This window comes from Mustela erminea, chromosome 13 (genome assembly GCF_009829155.1).
Source record: "Mustela erminea isolate mMusErm1 chromosome 13, mMusErm1.Pri, whole genome shotgun sequence".
In the NCBI taxonomy this organism is placed as follows: domain Eukaryota; kingdom Metazoa; phylum Chordata; class Mammalia; order Carnivora; family Mustelidae; genus Mustela; species Mustela erminea.
The window spans coordinates 48,367,978-48,381,645 of record NC_045626.1 but is presented as its reverse complement, the minus strand read 5'-3'; the positions used below and the strand labels follow the sequence as shown (position 1 = coordinate 48,381,645).

At 53.7% G+C, this 13,668-nt stretch overlaps 1 protein-coding gene and 1 long non-coding RNA gene across 8 annotated transcripts in view; one reads left to right on the top strand and one right to left on the bottom strand.

Annotated features, from left to right (window-relative positions):
• Positions 1-286: 286 nt before the first annotated feature.
• Positions 287-4,617, bottom strand: LOC116571448. 3 transcript variants are annotated; one of them, XR_004277892.1, is made up of 4 exons: positions 4,528-4,617; positions 3,290-3,377; positions 523-2,413; positions 287-395 (listed from the first exon to the last, which is right to left on the bottom strand). It is a non-coding gene; the product is annotated as an uncharacterized LOC116571448 (long non-coding RNA). The 3 variants fall into 3 exon arrangements; XR_004277893.1 differs by lacking the exon at positions 4,528-4,617 and adding an exon at positions 3,690-4,490; XR_004277891.1 differs by lacking the exon at positions 4,528-4,617 and having other exon boundaries at positions 3,290-3,681.
• A 765-nt stretch (positions 4,618-5,382) lies between these two features.
• Positions 5,383-13,668, top strand: part of GATA6 (GATA binding protein 6) — a 31,703-nt gene continuing 23,417 nt past the window's right edge. The window contains exons 1-3 of one of the 5 annotated variants that reach the window (XM_032309401.1): positions 5,383-5,473; positions 6,188-7,350; positions 12,085-12,251. In XM_032309401.1, the coding sequence (XP_032165292.1) occupies positions 6,225-7,350; positions 12,085-12,251 (1,293 nt within the window). In that variant the 5' untranslated portion in view covers positions 5,383-5,473; positions 6,188-6,224. Of the gene's footprint in view, positions 5,552-5,588; positions 5,699-5,729; positions 5,813-6,187; positions 7,351-12,084; positions 12,252-13,668 lie in introns of those variants that run through there. The other 4 variants (XM_032309400.1, XM_032309398.1, XM_032309397.1 and 1 more) reach the window with 4 other exon arrangements.

Genomic DNA, 13,668 nt, shown 5'->3' with positions numbered 1-13,668 from the left:
GGAGCCCAGCCGGGTCAGGCCTGAATTTCCACGGCTCCCGGGACCGTGGGGCCTGGCACCCCCAAGCCCGGCCGCCTGGGGACCTCCGCATTCCCAGGCGACGGACGCAGGTCTCGCCGGGCCCGGGGAGATCTGGCCAGCGAAGCGGAGATCTCAAGGCGTCAGGACGCAACCAGGCCGCGGGGAGGGAGGCCGGCGCCGTGTGGAATGTCTTTATCGGGATCAGAGAGCCACAAGTTTCTCCTTCGCTGCTTTAAGCGATCACGGATAGACACCTTTCGATCTTTTGTCAGACATCTTGGCCCTTAATAGCTAAATTTATTTGGTTTAAAGCGGCCGTGGGAGAAGCCGGGAGGGAAGATCTTTCGTCGGTCATGGGTGGCCTAGATAACAGGCTTTAAAAGAGGGAGGGAAGAAGAAAGTAAAAAGGTTAATGGATGAGGGGAGGGCTAGGAGGCGCCCAGCGTGGGGCTTTTACAGCGACCCTCCTCCCGCCGCCCCCTTATCGCGGCCCTAACTTACCCGCGGCGTATGAAATACATTAAATCACGTAAACAGCGCGCAGGGAGGAATGCCACCGCGATGACCTCTCGCGCGCCGCCGCCGCGAGCCCACCTCCGCGCCGTGCTGGCGGCCGCTGGCTGGGGGCGGCCCGGGACTGCGGGGCCGGGGGCGGCCGGGCCCGGCCTGCAGCCGCAGCGCGCCGGGACGCTATGCCGACCGCCCGCGCTCGGCGAGTTCCTTACCCGAAGTGACAGGCGGCGGGAAAAGGGGGCGGGGGACGGGGAGCGGGGGGGGCGGGAGACCCAATTTTCTAGGCTGCGCCGTTTTCGTGCCCCCCCAACCCCTGCCACGATCTGATATTTCTAACGTATATTTTTGGGCTTTCAAGAATTAAAACAAAACAAAACCACCCGCCGCCCTCCACCCCAAACACCGTCAGGACTTTCCGCAAGCGCCTGCACTGGACTGACAGCGGCTGAGTCCGAGAACAGGCCGCCCCACGACGATTGGGCCCGGAGGATGGCTGGGGTGGGGGGACACCAGGGTGACCCCTGTCCTTCGGCAAAAGCGTCCCAGGGACGGTAAGAAATCCGGTATAGGCGAAAAGGCCCTAGAGATGTGGCTTTGTAAAAACTCAAGTAAGTCACAAATTCTCAAGTGTCGCTGGAGCAGCCGGGAGCTTTGGGGAACGGACGGCGTAATGAGCTTAAGTTTGCAGGGGTCAAGGCGTGTCGTTATGCGGGCCCCCGCCCGCGTGTCACAGCTCCTCTGGAAAAAGAGCGTGGCTGGGTCCCCAAACATCCCTTCGCATTTAGCAACAAAGCCTCCGCCCCCTGCCCAATTGGCTGCTCTATTCTGGCTGGATTCGAATCGCGAATAGTAGTGTGGCGGCGCGCCCCAAATAAATCAGCCCTGGGGACAGGTCGCGCCCCAGAGCCAGCAACTCTCCGAGGATGAGGAGGTGGGCTCGAGGACGGAAGGCATACTCCGGAGGGACCACTCCTTGAGTCTAAATAGTCGGGAGAGAAAGAATTTCGTTTAAGATTAGCAATCCCTCCACCCCCAAAGGAGATAGGCAAAAGAAAAAGGAGAAAGAAAAGGAAAGGAAAGGAAAAAGAAAAAAGAACCACGAAGAAAATAGAACTGTTAAGAGCCTATTTACTGGTGAACTATGGGGGGACTTCTCCAGTTCTTGGGTTCCTCCCTAGTTTAGGGTACACTTCTTTCCTCCGCGTTCCCTATGATGCCCGCCTTCCCAAACCAACTGGGGTACTCAAAGGAAACTCACAGCGCGGGACCTAGGAACCCCTAGGGGGTGGCTTTGAAAATATGCCACTCCTCCCCAACCCGGGGGAGTGGAAGTTTTCCCCGGGGCCAAATCCAGTGCTTTAGGAAAATGGTAAACTGGATGGGTCAGGCTTTACTTGCCTTTCCGCCTGAAGAAACACTGCGGATTTAAAAAGTTTTAATTTTTAGTTAACTAAAAAGAAAAATATTTTACTATCCATTCTCTCCTTTAGTTGGTAAACCAATCTAAAAAACTGCTACCGTACAAAGGAGCAAATTACAACCTCCCACCCTTGCTTTAGGCAGTGTTAGAGAGACTGGAAATCGGGAAAGTTAAAAAAAAAAAAAATGCCGGGTCCCTTCTTGAGCCCTTAGAAACGACAGGCTATAGTCAGCGTTTGCCCCGCTGCTCACCTCTGTCCCAGCGGTCCCAAGGCCAGTGCACCCTCTCACAACCGCTGCGAAGCTGCGGGAAAAGCAGGTCCCTAGAGCTTTAGCTGTTGTCCAAGGAAATTCACACAGACACCTTCATACTTGCTAATATAAAGAAATACAACAGGAACCAATTTCGGAGCTAGGTCTCCTCGGGGCTCAGGCTTGGAGGCTGTTCACAGCTTAAAATCTAAAGAGAATTTTTAAAAAACTCATCTCTATTGGAAATCACCTCACTGCGATAATTAAGAAAAAAGCCAACTGCTTTCCAGAGTAAAACCGAAAAACATTTCAAAAACAGCTGAACTCAAAGGAAAGTCAAATGTCCACAACGTTTCCGTATCTGCTGACAAATGAGCTTCTGAAAAGCTCAAAATTTGGTCGGAACTCAGGCAAAAGCCAAAAGAGAAGGCTTTGGAAGCCTTGGTTGGAGTTAAGTGGGAGGTGGACACCGGGTCATCTCTTTTGCTAGTTCCATTCGATCGAATTCAGGTTAAATTTTAAAGTCCTGAATCCTGCTCCAGTGCCAATCTCTGTTCCAGAGTTTTCCACCTTCACTCTTCCAGAATTGTGGCCACATTGAAACTGGGAGCCACCACAGTGATGGGGAAAAGCAAAGAGGAACGTAATAAAAGTGACTAAACTGGATGAGAACGGTTTATGGACCGCCGTAACAGCAGTTTAAAATTCAAAAGTGTTTAGCAGCAATTTACAACGAAGAATGGAAAAAAAAGATTTCTCGCCAACTTCCTCGATTTCGCTTTCTTCTCCTCACTGCCAGGCCCTGTCCCCTTCTCCCCCTAGGATAGACAGCTTACAGTTCACATTTATGTTGAGAGAAAACATACTTTTAACGACGAGGTCTCACAATCTCTCAGAATCATTATTTTACATTGTCCCTACCTACTTACGCCGGTTCAACTCTGCTTAAACTCCTCTCCCCTCCCCAACTGGAAAAACGCAGAATCAAAAACAACACAGAAACAAAAACAACACCCCCCCCCCCCAGAACCCAAAATGCTTCTAGGGAGACTGACTTTTAGAAAATCATTTAACATCGATTTACCTGGGAGAAAAATGTAAAATCCATCCCCACAAAGCAACTCCTGCTGCCCTAGTTAAAATTCTCTCTCCGCGGCCTTCTGGGGTCGCGTCTGTCGGAAGAAATCTTTTTGTGAGCGAAAGGGAGCGGAGACATATATCACTACTCCTGCCGCGGACGAACCCGCAGCCGCGCGCCTCGCTGCTGACAGATCCGCGCTGATAACCCCGCGACGTTCATTTCCAGTCCCCTTGCCGGCTCAGCACCGTATCAGTTTGTACACAGTTGTGATAACCATTTGGAGGGAGCGAAGAAGGGGTGTGTATGTGAGGGTGAGGGTGGGGGCGGGGAAGCGGTATTTCCCGCTGGGTCCAGGGAAGGTGAACCCCCTCCCCCCTTTCCAACGACTTATCCGGAGACTTACCTGAAGTTTTCTCCAGGATAAGCTCAGAGCAAACGGGACACGAAAACTTGGAAAGCACCTTGGAACGCGACTGGGGTGTAAGCCCTTTTCATTACGCGCACCTTTGGGGACTAGACTTTACGTATACCACTACCCCGAATTAAAAGTTCCCCAAGGTTAGCTGATGTGTCGACGTAAACGTCCCGAAACCTCCTAGGAATTTAGTCTGTTCTTAAAAAGCAGGGCAGATATAGGGAGCTGGGCACTAGAGTTCCTTCTTTCCCGTATCTTTGGAACCTCGATCCCCGACGGTCACCACGACCCAGGGGCTCGATTAGAGGTCGGTGCAAGTTTAAGGTAGTTCACATACAAAGGCAGAGCATTAAAAGCTCTTTTAATATGGACTGAGGAGCGGGGAAGGCCCGAGGAGCAAAGCACTTTCCCCCTTATTCTGGAGGCACACTGACCCGAAAGCTGGAGCGTCCCTCCCGCCTCGATGGTGGCGCTGGGCTGTGCACTGCCAACTCCTCTCGTGCCACCCCCACCCCCCCCGCCCCCGTGAGTGCGTGTGTAACTGGGGGCGGAGGAAAGTGCTGGGCCGGGTGGGTGTAGGTCGCCAGCCAGGTCAAGCGTTCCGCCACCTCGGCGGTTCCCCGGGTGTCCCAGGACTCGGCGCCCCCTTGATGGACTGGCCCCCCTCCGTGGAAGGTACTCGCAGCTCGGCCCACACCCGCAGGCTGCGCGGCGCTCATTGTCTGTTGGGGTGGCGCGCTCCCCTCCCCCCGCCGCCCGCGATCCCCTCCCCACCCTCTTTTCTCTCCTCCCCTCGCTCCCTCCTCCTCCTACTCCTCCTCTTCACCTCCAGCGCCCAGCTGCTCTCACAGCGCAGTTCCGACCCACAGCCTGGCACCCTTCGGCGAGCGCTGTTTGTTTAGGGCTCGGTGAATCCAATCAGGAGCGCAGGCTGCAGTTTTCCGGCAGAGCAGTAAGAGGCGCCTCCTCTCTCCTTTTTATTCACCAGCAACGCCGCGCAGACCCCGGACTCGCGCTCGCCTGCCGGCGCCCACAACCTCTCTCCACGCCCGAGAGCAGTCTCCGTCGCGGCCGTTCTCCATGCGCAGCGCGCACTCGAGGTTCGGCTGCTTTCTCGCTTTCTCGGGCTCCCCTCTTTCCTTCCCTCTCCCCCCGCACCCGTCGCGGGCCCCTCCGCCCCGGGCTATCCGACACTCTGCGGGCCGCGGTTGGCTATGGGGTTTTCTCCCTTCTGTCGTGGCTGGCTGTAGCGACTCCAGGTTCCCGGGACACGATGGACCAACTTCTGCTGTCTCTTCCTCTCCCCGAAGCGCTTATCTGCGCGCAGCCTTATCTCCGAGTTATCTGGCGCAAAGGGGCGGGAGCCGGCAGTCAGGCGGGCAGAGAGATTTCTTCCATGCTATCTAGCCCGGGTCTGTGTGTGGGCATTAATTTGAGTATGGTTATCTCGGAGGAGTCGAAGCAATTTGGAAAAGCAGTTCGGAGGAGGCCCGTCCGGCTGCATTTCGTCTTCCTATTCCACTCCCTCCGAGTCTCCCCGTCTTTTCTTTCTGCTCTTCTCTTTGGGGTAGCTTCGGCCGCGGGGCGGTCTCACGCCCCCCCCCCCTGCATTTCCCCCTCCTCCTTTTCCCTGCGCTGCGCTCCACCCCGCTACGTCCGATTCCGGAACGGTCTGGCCTTTCGGCGGCTGGGGATGACCACGGGGTGGGCGGGGGTGGCCCAGCCGGCGTGAGCGCACGCGCTGGTGACTGCAGACGCCAGCCTTGTGTAAGGTGTGCGGCGCCACGGGGAGGAGGGTTGGGCGTGAGACTGCGGCCCCGCGGGCACCCAGCAGTGCCTGGGCCCGGAAGGTCAGAGACTCGTCTCCGCCCCGGCGCCCCACCTTCCCTGGGCTGGATCGTACTTCTCTCCGAAGCTCGCGTTCTGTCCCGTCAAGCTCAGGGAAGCTCTGGGAAAGCCAGTGTGAGAGAAGGCGGCGGTTTCGTTTTCGGGGACAGGTTGCTTTTTTTTAGGCTAATGATTTTTGCGCGGGCAGACCTCACACTGAGGCATTCCAGGCGGGGGGCATCCGTAGGGAGGCGGGAGAAGGCAAAGCCGACAAGCACAACTACTTAAAAAATTCTTTTGTGTGTCAGCGGCCGAGAGGGAGCCACTTCGGGGGCGGAAGAAAAACGGCGGCTAGTCTCACCGTCACTCCTGGGATCTGGCGCGCGCAGATGGAGGATGCTGCGGAGGGGGGTGGGCGGGAAGGCGAGGCGACCCAGGCGGTGCAGACGAGGGAGGGCGGATATCCCGGTCCTGGGAGGATCCTGCGGCGGCTGTCCAGGCTCCGATTCCCTTCTTTGCCCATCTCCCGCGCCCGGGGCATCAACAGGGTATTTGAGGATTCCCATAAGCTAGAAAAGGCAGTGGGAATGAGGTTTTATGCGGCCTACGGTTCTGGTAACTTTTCTTCCCCTGTTTTGCCTCCCCTCCCCCCGCCTCAGGAGCTAGAAGTTAGCTTGGAGAGGCGCCGGACCGTGGATGGCCTTGACTGACGGCGGCTGGTGCCTGCCGAAGCGCTTCGGGGCCGCGGCTGCGGACGCCAGCGACTCCGGAACCTTTCCAGTGCGGGAGCCTTCCACGCCACCTTCCCCCATCTCCTCCTCTTCCTCCTGCTGCTCCCGGGGTGGGGAGCGTGGCCCCGGCGGCGCCAGCAACTGCAGGACGCCGCAGCTCGACACGGAGGCGGCGGCGGGACCCCCGGCCCGCTCGCTTCTGCTCAGCCCGTACGCCTCTCATCCCTTCGGGGCTCCCCACGGACCTTCGGCGCCCGGGGTCGCTGGCCCCGGGAGCGCCCTGTCGAGCTGGGAGGACCTTCTGCTCTTCACTGACCTCGATCAGGCCGCGACCGCCAGCAAGCTGCTGTGGTCCAGCCGCGGCGCCAAGCTGAGTCCCTTCGCACCCGAGCAGCCCGAAGAGATGTACCAGACCCTCGCCGCCCTCTCCAGCCAGGGGCCGGGCGCTTACGACGGCGCGCCCGGCGGCTTCGTACACTCAGCAGCCGCCGCCGCCGCAGCCGCCGCCGCGGCCAGCTCCCCGGTCTACGTGCCCACCACCCGTGTGGGCTCAATGCTGCCCGGCCTGCCGTACCTGCAGGGGGCGGGCAGCGGGCCCGCCAACCACGCGGGCGGCGCAGGGGCGCACCCCGGCTGGCCTCAAGCTTCGGCCGACAGCCCTCCGTACGGCAGTGGGGGCGGCCCGGCGGGCGGCGGGGCGGCGGGGCCCGGGAGCGCCGGCTCCGCCGCGGCGCACGTCTCTGCGCGCTTCCCGTACTCGCCCAGCCCGCCTATGGCCAACGGCGCGGCTAGGGACCCCGGGGGCTACGCTGCAGCTGGTGGCGGGGGAGCCGGCGGCGTGAGCGGCGGCGGCGGCGGCAGCTTGGCGGCCATGGGCGCCCGCGAGCACCAGTACAGCTCGCTGTCGGCCGCGCGGCCGCTGAACGGGACGTACCACCATCACCACCACCACCACCCGAACCCCTACTCGCCTTACGTGGGTGCACCGCTGACCCCCGCATGGCCCGCAGGACCCTTCGAGACCCCAGTGCTGCACAGCCTGCAGAGCCGCGCGGGAGCCCCGCTCCCGGTGCCGCGGGGCCCCAGCGCAGGTAAGGGGAATATCTGCTGCGTGGGAGTCGGGGCCTAAGGCTCTGGAGTGGACCGGGGTGTGGAACACCTATTTGACGTCGGCCTTATTCGAAGGGCTTTCCTGTTTTCGGTGCCTAGAGGTCGGCCGAGCCCCAGGGAGGATTTGCAGAACTTTGGCAGGCCTACCCCCAGAGTCTGGCAGTGTCGATGAGGTGCTTCTGTTTTGTGGATTGTTTCGGTTCCTTTCCACGAAGGTGGTTTAGGTCGCGTGTACATCTCACTGCCTTGGAGAAGCTCGAGGGGCTTGAAAAGTGAATGGGGTGGGCAAATTGGAAAAAGCTTGGGAAGGAACTTGTCACCGTCTCTAGTTTGCCTTAGTGGAAGAATGAGATTCTTGCGGGGGGGGGTGGGGGGGGTAAGTTCGGGAGGGTGTTGGGCAGTTGCTTCACAATCCCTTCACATAATAGCTTCTCCTAGTTCAATTCTGTAGGGGTGAGGAATTGTGTTTCTTTTAGGGAGGGTATTTAAGAACTCCGCTGTGGAAAAGATGCTAAGGAGGTAGTTGGCTTGGTCCTCGGTGAGAGAGGGAGGAAGAGAATACCTGGACTGGTCAGCCTTGTGACTATGCTGAAGGAAAGCTGGTGGAGGGGCCCATTTGCTGGACATGGTCTGGAATTGGTTCTGCTGGTGGCCCCTGCCAGTCCTGGGAGTCAGGGATCCTGGAGGTCCCACATCACTCCCAAGTCCAGAGTTCAGTCTGCCACTTAAGGTTTTCCATGCCACCGGTACCTTTCTTCCAGTGTTTGGGGGCAATCCGGGTGACCTGGGAAAACACAATTGTCAAAACACCTGGAAACACCCCACTGTGAAAAGTGTGGTTTTTGTTTTGTTTTGTTTTGTTTTTTTTTTCCCTTACTTTTTGCTGAAGCAGAGATTATGAACTGTGGTGTCTGGCCCGACGAGGCACTCGGGGGATGCAGTGTTTTGGGTTCTTCTAGGAGCTTTCATGGGTGTCTGTCTTTGTATTTAACCTGTTTGATAACATGACAGACTTCCAAGAGAAAATCTTGTTGGGGACGGCGGGGGCTAGTTGTTAAGAGTGGAGGCGTGAGAGAGAGGTGGCAAAGAGGCAGGAGACATGTCAGCCTAAATTAACCTACCTGGTGTTTGCACACTCCAGGTCTGGGCTTTTCCGGGGAGCCTCAGAGTTCCTTTTTGGGACGACAAATCTTTCAGGGGCCCAAACTAGTGGAGTGAAGTGATGAATTGCCAGCCTTGTATTCAGAAGGTCTACTGGAAAATGCCAGGGGCCTGAAAGCGAAGGATGTGACTTGAATCCTCCTCCTAGTAACACCGGGGGTTGGGGGGGGGTGGGGGGGTGGCAACAGGCTTTTTGGTAGCAGGTTCTTTTTTTCTGTCTCCTAAGATTCTGATCTCAGAATTCTTTCCTCTTTTTCTCTGCAAAAGTGGCCCTGGAGACCGTCTTGACCGTCGTGGGGAGTGGGTGTGGAGGACCCTGTTGGAGGAGAGACTCGAGAGCAGAGCATTGTCCCCTGTTGGGCAGCATAGGGACCCATGGCTGGTTCCCAGCTGGAGCTGAGAGACTGGGAGATGAAGATCTTCAAAGAATTGGGGGGGGGGGGTGCGGACGGATTAGGGTGAGGCTTTTTGTCAGGAATCCAGCTGGGAATCCAAAAGGGTGTGTGAATTGGGTAGGGGACACCTCCATTTGGAGCCACATTCAGCAGCAGCACCTGTTTCAGGCGGGGACACACCTTAAGTGTGGTCTCCCTATCCCTCTCTCCATAGTCTTTGGCATTTCACAGGCCTGAGAAAGAGAAGTAGTCCCAGAAGATCTAATCAGAGTCTTCTGATGGTCAAAGTAGCTTGTTTTGTATAGAAAATCATTTCATCATTTCAGAAGCAGTATGCTGCAATTGCGGGCGAGTTAACAGATTTCATTTAAAACCAGCTTCTTGGGGCGCCTGGGTGGCTCCGTGGGTGAAGGCAGAGGACTTCAGCTCAGGTCGTGATTCCAGGGTCCTGGGGTGGAGCCCTCCATCGGGCTCTCTGCTCAGCGGGGAGCCTGCTTCCTCCTCTCTCTGCCTGTCCCTCTGCCTACTTGGGATTTCTGTCTGTCAAATAAATAAATAAAATCTTTTAAAAAAAAATCAGCCAGCTTCTAATACCACCAGTTTTTCACTGAACTTCCAGATAGGACATTGCAAAATTAGAAAAATATTCTGTAGATCCAGAGTATGTTTAAACAGCAAGTACCAAAAATTCTGGGGAGGGGCTTGGGAACACCCAGCTTTTACATAGAGTGTTGAAAGAAGGCAGGAAGCTACTGAGAGAGAATCAGCTGGTCTTGGGGGTGGGGGAGGCGAAAGACCTAATTTTTGTTGCCCTCACCAGCGTTCTAAGAGCTAGAGAAACCTTGACCTCCAGTGGTTCTTCTCCCGCTTCCTAGCTAGATTCTTCCTTTTCCCACTCGGATAACAACCATTTTTGAAGGTACTCTTTTTAATTGATAAGGGCAAACAGCAGGGCTAAAACCTGAGCCCTCAGAGTTTTCAGCCTACACAGTGCGGAGGCTTTCGGGAACCTGCTGGATTTTGGTGGTGGGTGGGTGGGGGGTTCCTGGGGTGAGTCTTCACAGTGATTCTGTCCCTGAGCTCAGTGGCCTCCTAAATCCCCGCCGAAGTGTGTTCCATTCTTTGGGTCCCGGGATGGCATTCGCTGGTGCGCTCTGCTCCCCAGAGCCTTTTATTTTCTCCGGGTGGCGGGGGGTGGTGGGGGGGAATCAGTCCTGTTGGGAGATGATGCATAGGGGGAAACTGGTGAACAAAAACGTCAGCACTTCTTAAGATTTTCTAATTTGTTAGAGTTTTTCTTACGTTAGTCCCTTGTAGATGGTAGCTGCTGGGTAAGGGGTAGCGGTCGGGAGAAAATGGGAGCTCTAGATGAGATTTAATTAGACATAAGCAAACTTCCTAAATTTTCCTTAAGCAAAGTCGAGTTTAAAGTTTTGTCTTTGGGTTTTCAGTTGACGAAAGAGATTTACCTGGAGAGTTCACAGACTTCTCCTGGGAGTCTTTATTGTTTCCAGCCTGGGGGAATCAGGAGGCCAGGCCTAGGGCTGGGTTCTCCAGGGAATGCCCCCACTCCTCTATCGAGAGGGTCTCTGATAGGTAACATTTTAAAGTCAACAACTAAGACAAATACCTTGTTTAACTTCAGTGTCCTTGAAGTCCTGAGCATTTTACTGATTACCGTAGTCAATAGTGGCTTTTAGGGGGGAGAAGAATAAATCTTTGTGATAGTGTTGTAAGTTGCAGTATCCTACAATAACTTTGAACTCTAGTTATGTAGGATGCTAGTTTTCTTTTAAACTTAATTCTCCAGGAGGCGGGAGACTTGTTTTCTGGGGTAAATAGATTAATGGAATTAAAAGAGTATTCATGCCAAAATTTAAATATCTTTACAACTAGTAGTTGATGGTAGAAACCAGCTGTAAACTGCTCAGGGATGAGAAGAAAAGGTTTGCTAGCACACATTTTCAAATGAAGCTTTAAAATGTAATGTTTATTTACTTTAAAAATTAATTCTGAACCGCTTCAAGAAAAGCCAAATTTAGATATTTAAATCCTCTATAAATAACCCTAAACAGAAGTATTTTTACTTTTATGAAGTGTCTTTTTAAAGTACTTAATAAGTACCTATCTCATTTTAGATAGTATTTATTCATTCATAGTCAACAAATTTAAGCGGAAATAATAAATGTTACAACCATTTACTCTTGATTTTTTTCTCTTACTAACAGGTTTAAGTTAGTTGTAAACACCAAAAATGAACCAAATAGTAACAAAGTGACAAAATTTAGGTATATTGTAAGTTTAGTGTATGAAAATACATTTCATTGAGCGTTTTATGTATGAAAATTTTATTTAGTGATGTTCTGAGTCAGTAAGATACCAGCTGTTTGTAGATAGAAGCAGTTAGACCTATGTGGAACTCAAAATATATTAAAGTTTTACTTAAGTCTTGTGGTATGAAAAGAAAACTTAACATTTATCCCTGTGCTTGTTAATGTTGGTGCTTTTTTCCCCTGGGGAGACCTGAGTTACAGTCAACTGAGAAAGTGCCCAAGAACAGTATTTCTAATTTTACGAGTCCTTTCTTTTTTTTTTTTTTTAAATTAGAGAACAGGAAGGGTGACAGACAGTAAATACTTTAAAAATTACTTGGGATAAAAGTAATAAGGTTGCCCGACTGTGTCCCAGGATATTTGTGGGCTCGGTGCAGGGGTCAGTGATCAGTGTTGATACTGTATGGTCGGCTCGGTTTGGCAAGGGGCACACTAATGATGGATTTCAGTTTTGAGACGCTTGGGAACAGCCGGAAAGGAGGGGTCAGGGGACCCAGACCGACTTGTCCGTAGCTTCTCACACCTACGAGGTCCTTGGAGACTGAAGGCAGATGGCTGGGGCTCGGCCTGCAGCACCATTTCCTGCTCTTTCCTGGGGTTTCACTGGGCGCGCCCCAGGGCTGCAGAAGTATTGGACAAACGCTTGGTAGCGACCACGGCCGGCTCCTGACTTGGCTGCTGAGCAGAGGGAGCCATGGGGAAGGGCGCGGGCGGGGAGGCGGGCTGCATGTTGCCAGCCCTGGGGCCAGGGGTACCGGGGGGTCTTCCGGGGAGGGGCGGGAGCGGCGCGGCCTCACCCGGCCTCCTGTCCCCTCTGTCGCCGCAGACCTGCTGGAGGACCTGCCCGAGAGCCGTGAATGCGTGAACTGCGGTTCCATCCAGACGCCGCTATGGCGGCGGGACGGCACCGGCCACTATTTGTGCAACGCCTGCGGTCTCTACAGCAAGATGAACGGCCTCAGCCGGCCCCTCATCAAGCCGCAGAAGCGCGTGGTGAGTGTGAGCGCCGACTTCGCCTTCGGCCGGGTCCTGAGCGGCGCTCCTGCTGTGGCCCGGGCGCTGCCGGCTTGTCCCGGGGCGTCCCCGCGGGAACAGGTGCGGCGCGGCCCGCGGGCGCCGCGTCTGCCCGAGCGCGGGGACACACATGCCCCCTTCACACCCTCGAGCTCCCGAGTGCAGGTGGCCCCGAAACCAGCGTCTGGGGAACGAAAGATAGCCTTTCCCTCACACTTCCACCCAGGGCATGATGTCTATAAATGTGGAGGAGGAAGGTGTGGGGAGCTCCCATTTTAAAAATAACACACAAGCCTGTATTGATCTATCTCTAGATGTACTTATAAATGCACTAGAAAGATTCTGAAGGACACATAGTAATGACAGTAACCTCCGGGGAGGAAAACTGAGTATACCAATTCCGGTCAGATGAAGCGGGGAGATCTTTTCCCCCCGTCTACTGGTAGGTCTGGTTTGGATTTTATTCTTGAAGAACCGTGCTTGTTTATTCCCCTGCCCCCTCCCCCCGAATATGACAGTCACAAACCCACACTCGCTTTCTCCCCCACAGCCTCATTCAGGGTTCCTTTGATGCTGTTCTTACACCTTTGGGTCTCATCTACCTCTTCTCCTGTGAAGTGAGACAGATTTTAGCCCCCAAATTCCCTCCCGTCTTTTGGATTGCCTTTGAGTTTGATGAAAATTTCCACTAACTTGTGTTACTTTCGAAATCTAGCTGTTCAGAACACTACATAGAACTTAAAGGGGGAGAAAGGCAGTCCTAGGTGCTTCTCAAGTTGGGATTTTCACAGTCCAAATGCATTTTTTTTTTTACTGTTTTAAATTAAGGAATTCTGATTTCTACAGGAATAAATCTTAGAGTTAGGTGTGGTTTTAGGAGAGGGCATTTACCGCTGTAGTGATTAGAGAAAATAAATGAAAGTGTTCGCAGGCCCCACTGTAGGGCTAACATTTGTTTAACCAAGCATTCATACTCTTAATACCTTTTAAAGTAAAATATTTTACAGTGAGATGCCAGACATTTTAAGTATCCAAGTAATTTATTTAATTGTTATTCTCTAATTAGCAGGAACAAACGCTACACATGTTGTTTGTGTTAAATAGATTAGGGTGATATTGCATCACAATGGAAGTCTGACACCTTAAAGAGAAGCAATTAGTTTTATGGTTGTTTTGTTTTTAATGCATTTAAAATAAAGTGGCTGAGGCTAATTTAATGTATGTGCCTTAAACTTGTTACAACCTCCCACAGCTTAAAATAGTCTTCAGAGGGCATCCTGCATTTCATTTCAGCATCTGCCTTCCTATGGTTTTCATTTCTTAACGCATCATATTAAGAAAAAGTAGTGGCCAGAAAATACCCGGGAAGTTTGTTGTTTTCATGTCTGAACAGTGA